We start from the raw sequence: 7,897 nt of genomic DNA, 5'->3' as shown, positions 1-7,897 counted from the left end.
GGGTAGGGCGTGGTACATTCCACCAGACACTCACGTCCGCATAATTGCTGAAATAATAGCTGCCGATGACTCCCAGGCGGTAACCATTGCTATACCTGGAGATCCAGAGTGGAAGAGGGTCCCTATGAATCACCTCAGACGACGTTGATTCCTCGAGAACTAAAACGACCACCCCCCACCCACCCAGCCCCACGAGCAAACCAGATGTTCTGGGGGAGGAGGAGGATTGAGAGCTGTACTCTGACTTGTATCCTTGCAGAGAGACTAGGGACATAACTTCAGTATAGAATACAAGAATGAAGCGACAGCCAAGCTCCAGTATGAGGGGCACTGAAGGGCCAGCGACCCCATGTAGAGATCATTAGGTGTGCTGCAAGCACCAGGAATTGAACAAAATAATGTATCCTTTGTTCTGAGTTGCACCCAGGCCCAGACGTGGGTGCAGAGTATCGTTGCAGGTACATTGAGAGACGGAGACAACGGAGTCCTCCCCACCGAGACCTGAAAAAATTGTGTGGGACGTGACCACAGAGAAAGAGCGACAGCTTCAAGCATGATGGAGACCTGTGAACTTCACCCATGACCAGGGCCTCTGTGCAGTCATCACCTACCTACTGACCGTGGTGAATGTCACCATTGAGAAGGTTTATCTGTGCTCTACCCGCCCCCATCCCCACCCCTGAAGATGATGCCCTTAAGGCGAGCAATGTTTCCTTTTGAGAGCGTATGCCATTTTGGGATTAATCCACAGAGTAGTAATGAAACCGTATTAGCTTATGTAGGGAAAGGATGTGTGTGTTCTAGAACAACATGTAAATACGTGCTAAGTAACAAAAGTTGTAATCAGACTGTGTTCAATGACTCTTAATAACGTGTGCTCACAATGTAGTTATTATTAGAGGTTGTGATTTTGTGTATGTTACCCATGTTTGATGAGAATCTGTGTGTGTGTTGCCATAATAGCAACTTGCTATTGCATGAGGCAAGTGAGACACTACCTTGATGACCAGCTGAAAAGTCTAAGCGCCTCCTACCATAGTCAAGGGCATGACTGGGTTGGCCTCTGTGTTTGCCACCAAGAACCTCGAGTTCCGCTGTTGGCTGCAACCCATTAGGTGTTGAACGGTGGAGACGCATGCCATGCCAGACCTTGCTGTGAGTGATGGCCACCTCTCTCTCTCAGGGCCATCTAGGAGGCGAGTGTAGGCCAAGCGACCTGCTGCTGGCATGAGTGACAGCTAGCGTAATTAACTTGTGACTAAGTACACAGAACTTGCCTGAAATTGCTTATGCTAACTCTGCTGCACGTAGGCCCACTGGACTGCTTACGCCACCCTGCACAGTAGGGCAACTTACCATTTAAAAAAAAAAAAAAGGAGAGATGCACGAATCATAGAATCATAGAAAGCTTAAGGTTGGAAGGGACCTCTAGAGGTCATCTAGTCCAACCCCCCTGCACATGCAGGGTCACCTAGAGCACGTGGCACAGGACTGCATCCAAGCAGGTTTTGAAGATCTCCAGAGGAGACTTCACAACCTCTCTGGGCAGCCTGTTCCAGCGCTCTGTCACCCTCACTGTTAAAAAATTTTTCTTTAAGTTCTTGTGGAACTTTTGGTGCTTCAGTTTGTGGCCATTACCTCTAGTTCTGTCGGTGGCCACCACTGAAAAGAGGCCAGCACCATCCTCTTCACTCCCTCCCTTGAGGTATTTATAGACACTGATCAGATCCTCTCTCAGCCTTCTCTTCTCCAGGCTGAACAGGCCCAGCTCCCTCAGCCTCTCCGCATAGGGCAGATGTTCCAGGTCCCTGATCATCCTTGTGGCTCTGTGCTGGACTCTCTCCAGCAGCTCCACATCCCTCCTGTACTGTGGAGCCCAGAACTGGACACAATACTCCAGATGCGGCCTCACTAGGGCTGAGTAGAGGGGCAGGATCACCTCCCTCGACCTGCTGGAGACGCTCTTCTTAATGCAGCCCAGGATCCCATTGGCCTTCTTGGCCACGAGGGCACACTGCTGCCTCATGGTCAACTTGTCGTCCACCATGACGCCCAGGTCTTTCTCTGCAGAGCTGCTCTCCAGAAGGTCAGTCCCCAGCCTGTGCTGGTGTCTGGGGTTATTCCTCCCCAGGTGCAGGACCTTGCACTTGGCCTTGTTGAATCGCATGAGGTTTTTCACTGCCCAGTTGTCCAGTCTGTCCAGGTCCCTCTGGATGGCAGCGCAGCCCTCAGAACGTCATTGCTCGAAGGCACTGGCTCCAGGGATCGCTGCCGTGCAAGCAAGCATTGACCATGCTACGCAGACTGGGATGCTAGCAAAATCCTGCAATGCTACAACAGCAGCTTTGCCATCATTGTTGGTAGATGTGGACTTGGCTCAGCTCCCAACCTTGCTGTAATGGCTATGCAATGAGCAATAGGGAGCACGGACGCAGCTGCTCAGCCCGGTTCACAGGCAGCCCCCTCCGAAAACCTGTTGAAGGCGTCTGCTTGGCTGGGCTTGTAGCCAGCTTAACCGCAGACGTCCTCCAAACTAGCTTTGGAGGTCAAACACTCGGAAATGAGGAAGAAGAGGAGGAAGGCAGGGCCCTCGAATTGAGGGCTGGGACCCCCGACTGGCATGCGCGCCTGCGCACCCAGAGGGAAGAGTTGCACAACTCGAGGCGGAGTTTATCCGCCCTCCCCGGACTGCCTCCTGGGTCGTACTGACCCTACATGGCAAGATGCACCAGGCATAGAGAGGACAGGGCAGAGAGAGCGGGGGGAGGAGAAACCCCTAACTCTGAGGCCTGTGCAGTCTCCGTGGGAGCCAGTCAGCAACTCTTTCTCTCTGATCTGCCAGCTTGAGAGGATGTTCAGGTCCAGTATCCTGCTGGCAGGTATCACCTCGTGAGTAGTTAGCCATACTTTGCTGCTTTTATGTGCTTTCACCTGAATAAATGTTCGATGTAGTCACCTCGTTCTGGCATGATTATTGCCAAATCCCAAGCCCATTCGGAACATGGCCCCATCCACTGTGGTTCCAGTGATGCCGTCTGGAACCTTTTGATGTACACCAAGTCCTCCGGTTGGTATGGGTGAGCTGGTTCTTGTATAGGCTTCTGGCTCTCGTAGTGGTCTCGCAAGCCTTGGTGTATCTGCTCTCGTACCTTTTGTAATGCCTGGAGGAACACTGGAGAGCTGTTAGCATTGCTCACAGTTTTTGGGAACAAAGGCGGGGGTCTCCCACAGAGTATTTCATAGGGGGATAGCCCTATCTTATATGGGGTGCACCGTGCTCGTAAAAGCACCATTGGTAGTAAATCATCCCAGTTAGCCCCTGTTTCAATATTCCATTTAGTAAGTGTTTCCTTTAAGGTAAAGTTCATTCCTTCTACCTTTCCTGAGCTCTGGGGGTGGTAGATACACCTCAATTTCCAGGTGATTTCCAAGGCTTTTGCTACTAACTGAGTAGCTGAGGCTATGAATGCAATGCCGTTGTCGGACCCTAAGTTAGTAGGTAAACCAAACCGAGGAATTATTTCTTGCACGAGTTTCTTCACAGTTATAGAGGCAGTCTCTGTTCTTGTTGGGAAGGCCTCTACCCATGCCGAATATGTGTCCACAAATACTAAGAGATACTTATACCCCTGCTTTCCAGGTTTTATCTCCGTAAAGTCCAACTCCCAGTACTCTTGTAGTACTTGTGCGTTCCCCACCTCCTTAGTCCCTTGACTGGGTGAGGATATCTTTGGGTTCACCTGGGCACAGGTAGTACATTGGGTAGAGATCCTCTCCAGCTTCTGATGTAGATTCAGCATCCAGATATGAGGCCTTACTAGTTTCAGTGTCTTCTTAGGAGAGAGATGCATGCTGGAGTGGAGGTTTTGCAGCCAGGTTTCGGTCATCTGTTCGGGCAGGCATAGTATTCCCCCGGGCAGATATCACCATCCTGCATCCCCTTCTTCTCCTTTTTGTTCCTTCACATAATCTTTCTCGGTTTCAGTATGTTTAGGGGACATCTCAGGCAGCTGGGTTTGAAGCATTAATGCCAATATTTGCATTGGCCCCACTGGTTGTTGGGCCACCTGTTTTGCTGTTCTATCGGCCAGAGCATTGCCTTGTACCTGGGGGCTATTTCCCTTCTGGTGTGCTGGCCAATGAATGATCGCCACCATTCGGGGAGCCCATACAGCTTCCAGCAGGGCTAAAATTTCTTCTTTCTTCTTTATTCCTTTTCCTTCGGAGGTTAACAGTCCCCTTTCCTTGTAGATTTCTCCATGAACATGGATGGTGGCGAAAGTGTACCTGCTGTCGATGTAGATGTTCACTGCCTTTCCCTTTGCCCATTGAAGTGCCTGGGTCAAGGCAATTAGTTCAGCCTTTTGTGCTGAGCTGCCACGCGGCAAAGACTGGGCCCACATTACCTGACCATCTTGAGTTACCACCGCAGCCCCAGCATACCGGACTCCGTCCTTCACATAACTGCTGCCATCAGTGAATAGGGTTTCCTCCAGAGAGGTAAGCAGTACATCGGTTAAGTCTGGTCGGAGGCTGTGGAGTTCATAGAGAATTTCTGTGCAGCCGTGCTCGACTGACTCAAGGCATTCGTCCGATAGTAAAGTTGCTGGGTTCAGGGAGGTGGTCCTCGAGAATCTTCTCCTAGAGTCAAGTAGCTGGGCTTGATACTTTGCTAGTCTATTGTTTGTCATCCACTGTAAAGTGCCTTCTCTTAGGAGGGTTTTGACCGCGTGGAGGGCTACGACAGTAAGTTCTTGCCCCATCGTAAGTTTATCTGCTTCCTTTACATGTTCCACTGTGGCGGCCACTGCTCGCAGGCAGGGTGGCCACCCAGCTGCCACAGGGTCTAGTTTCTTAAATAGATAGGCTACTGGTCTTTTCCAAGGACCCAGGGTCTGAATAATTACCCCTTTCACCACTCCTGCCCTTTCGTGTATGTACAGACAAAACGGTTTGGATATGTCAGGCAGGGTTAAGGCAGGTGCTTCTATAAGAACTTGCTTAACTTGTTGAAAGGCCTCTTCTTGGGGACCCCATTTCAACGGCTTAGTGTCCCCTCCCGCCGTAGCCTGGTAGAGCGGTTTTGCTAACTCTGCAAATCCCAATATCCATAGCCTGCAGTATCCAGCTGCCCCCAAGAATTCCCGTAATTGTTTCTTGGTCTTGGGGGTTGGGATCTGTATAATAGCTTTCACTCTAGAGGTATAAAGCTTCCTTGTTCCCTTTTTTATAAGGTACCTGAGATATTGTACCTGCTCCTTGCATATCTGAGCCTTTTAGCTGATACACGATACCCGAACTCACTTAGCTGCTTCAGCAAGTCCTCAGTTGCTTTCTGGCACTCCTGCAAGGTTTGGGTCACGATGAGGAGGTCGTCTACATACTGCAAGAGGGTTACTTTGGGATGGTCTTGCCTATAATTGACTAAGTCTTTATGTAAGACTTCATCAAATATTGTCGGTGAGTTCTTAAACCTTTGCGGTAACCTCGTCCAGGTTAATTGTCCTGAGTACCCTTCGGATGGATCATTCCACTCAAAGGCAAACAAAGGCTGACTTATAGGGGATAAGGGAATCAAAAAAAAAAAAAAAAAAAAAGCGTCCTTTAAATCTAGCACAGTATAGAACCTGTGCTCCGGTGCCAGGAGGCTGAGGAGCGTATAGGGATTTGGGACAGTGGGGTGTATTGTTTCAACTTGTTTATTGACTTCTCTAAGGTCCTTGACTGGCCGATAATCATTCGTTCCTGGTCTCTTTACGGGTAACAATGGGGTATTCCAAGCCGACTGGCATGGGATCAGTATTCCTGCGTCCCTCAGTCTGTTAATATGCTTCTTAATCCCTTGCATTGCCTCAGATCGAAACGGATATTGTTTTACCCGTACCAGTTTCGCCATTGCCTCTAATGCCACTATTACAGGGGTAACGTGGGCTGCCAAACCCAGAGGGTTATCTTCTGCCCATACAGAAGGGATTTCTTTTTGCAATTTTTCTAACCATAGGTTCGACCTTGATTGTCCCTCCGATGTTACAAGCAAGTACTCATCTCTTAGAGGACAAGTTATAGTCAACAACTTTGGTATATCATCCCCCCATTTTACTATCGGCTGGATCCCTTGAAATGAAATGGTGGCTTTTAGCTTATGGAGAAGGTCCCTCCCTATCAAGGGGTAAAGGCAGTCAGGGATGACCAGAAAGGCGTGAGTTACGGTTTGCTTTCCTAAATCCACCGTTCGGGATGTGGTCCACTTATAGGTCTCCATCTGTCCGGTGGCACCCTGTACCCTAGTTGTTTCTTGGGACAGGGGGCCTAATGGTTCTTTAAGTACTGAGTGAGTGTGACGCTCCAGTGTCAATAACGAACGACACAGGTTGCCCCCGAACTGTCAAAGTTACCCTGGGCTCTCGAGGGCTGTCAGAGCCCCAGCCCCGTCAGTTGTTTTCTTCTTTCATAAATAGAATTTCTCGCGAGTTTGGTGGAGCATTTCGCTAAGGACACTCATTTTTCCAATGTCCTTTCTTTTTACAAATCGCGCACTGATCTCGGTCAAGAATGGATCGTCTGGGGGGGTTCCCCATATTATCCCCTCTTTCCCTTCCTTGGGGAAACTTCCTATCTAGAGGACAACGGGGTGGAGTGGCTTGTAGAGTTGCCACTGTCGCTATTGTTGCCTTGGTGATTTTTTTTGCCAAGGCATTCTCGGGTGTATCCCGACTATCAAATACTATCATCTGAGCAATTTCTACTAGCTCAGTTCTAGTTTTTCCTGCAAACCCATCTTGTTTTTGTATCTTTTTTCTGGTGTTGATTGTGACACAAAGGCCAGATTAATAGCTTTTTGGTTTGCAGGGTCCTCTGGATTGATAGAGGTATAAATTCAATATGCCTCTAGCAGGCATTCCAAGAATGTAGTTGGGGACTCAGAGGGTCCCTGTTTTACTTCTGCTACCTTTGATAAATTAGTGGGCTTTCGTACCGCCCTTTGAAGCCCTTGCAGCAAGTGTTGGTGATATAGTTCGGTGGATCTGCGCCCATCTACCGTATGATAGTCTCACTCTGGTCGTTGGAGGGATACACGTTCATCTTGAACCTTCCTACAACCATGTTCGGTCAGATCTTCTATTCCAGATATTGACTCTAGCTCCTCAGTATCCTTTCCCTTTCCTCTGTTGTGAATAGTGCATGGAGGAGTTGTTGACAATCATCCCACGTGGGCTGATAGCTATACATTACAAATTTAAGAAGGGATATCATGCTCCCATGATCTTTTGAGAAGGGAGGGTTTTGTTGTTTCCACTTATACAAATCCGTGGTGGAGAAGGGCACGTACATATATGCGCTCCCACTTCCTCCAGGGACCTGCCTTAGCGGTAAAACTGGTACCGGAGAGCTGGTGGAGTCAGGAGAGATGACTGCACCAGTTCCCACCGGGCCATAAGTTTGACCCCTTCTGGTGTGGGGCGAGGATAAAGGGTCATCCTGGACAGGACCACCGTATTGATCCGGCACCACAAGGGGACTTCGTGGTTCTTGGGGGCTATAGGGTGGTAAAATGGGATCCTCGGGTAGCTCCTGGAGGACAGGGAATTTAGGTACAGGTGGTGCGGATGAAGTGGGGGCCTTATTTTGTCCTAATTTCGTTGCCAGTATTTTACACCCATTTCCACATTTTACCATGCATTGCTGCAAACACATAGGAGGTTCTTTTAAGATATAGTTCCAGGGGACGATATACGGAACCTGATCAGGGTGACCCAGCTCCCCCAGAACGATGAAGAACACCTTTCAAACTATCTCGGAATCAAACAACCCCTCAGGGGGCCATCCTACTCCAAATGTTGGCCATTCCGTACTACAGAACTTTTTCAATTTGTCGGCTTTTATATTAAACTCATAA

At 49.1% G+C, this 7,897-nt stretch overlaps 1 protein-coding gene across 1 annotated transcript; it reads right to left on the bottom strand.

Annotated features, from left to right (window-relative positions):
- Nucleotides 1-6,745: 6,745 nt before the first annotated feature.
- Nucleotides 6,746-7,677, bottom strand: LOC148590966 (uncharacterized). Its single transcript, XM_088538264.1, is given in 2 exon segments — nt 6,746-7,149; nt 7,152-7,677. Coding segments are annotated over 2 exon segments (930 nt in total).
- Between the last annotated feature and the right edge of the window lie 220 nt (nt 7,678-7,897).

This window comes from Tinamus guttatus, unplaced genomic scaffold, assembly GCF_059628265.1.
Source record: "Tinamus guttatus ecotype Peru unplaced genomic scaffold, ASM5962826v1 Tinamus_guttatus_pri_ptg000952l, whole genome shotgun sequence".
In the NCBI taxonomy this organism is placed as follows: domain Eukaryota; kingdom Metazoa; phylum Chordata; class Aves; order Tinamiformes; family Tinamidae; genus Tinamus; species Tinamus guttatus.
Note: the sequence above shows the minus strand (reverse complement) of the source record. Positions and strands in the feature narration are given on the sequence as shown.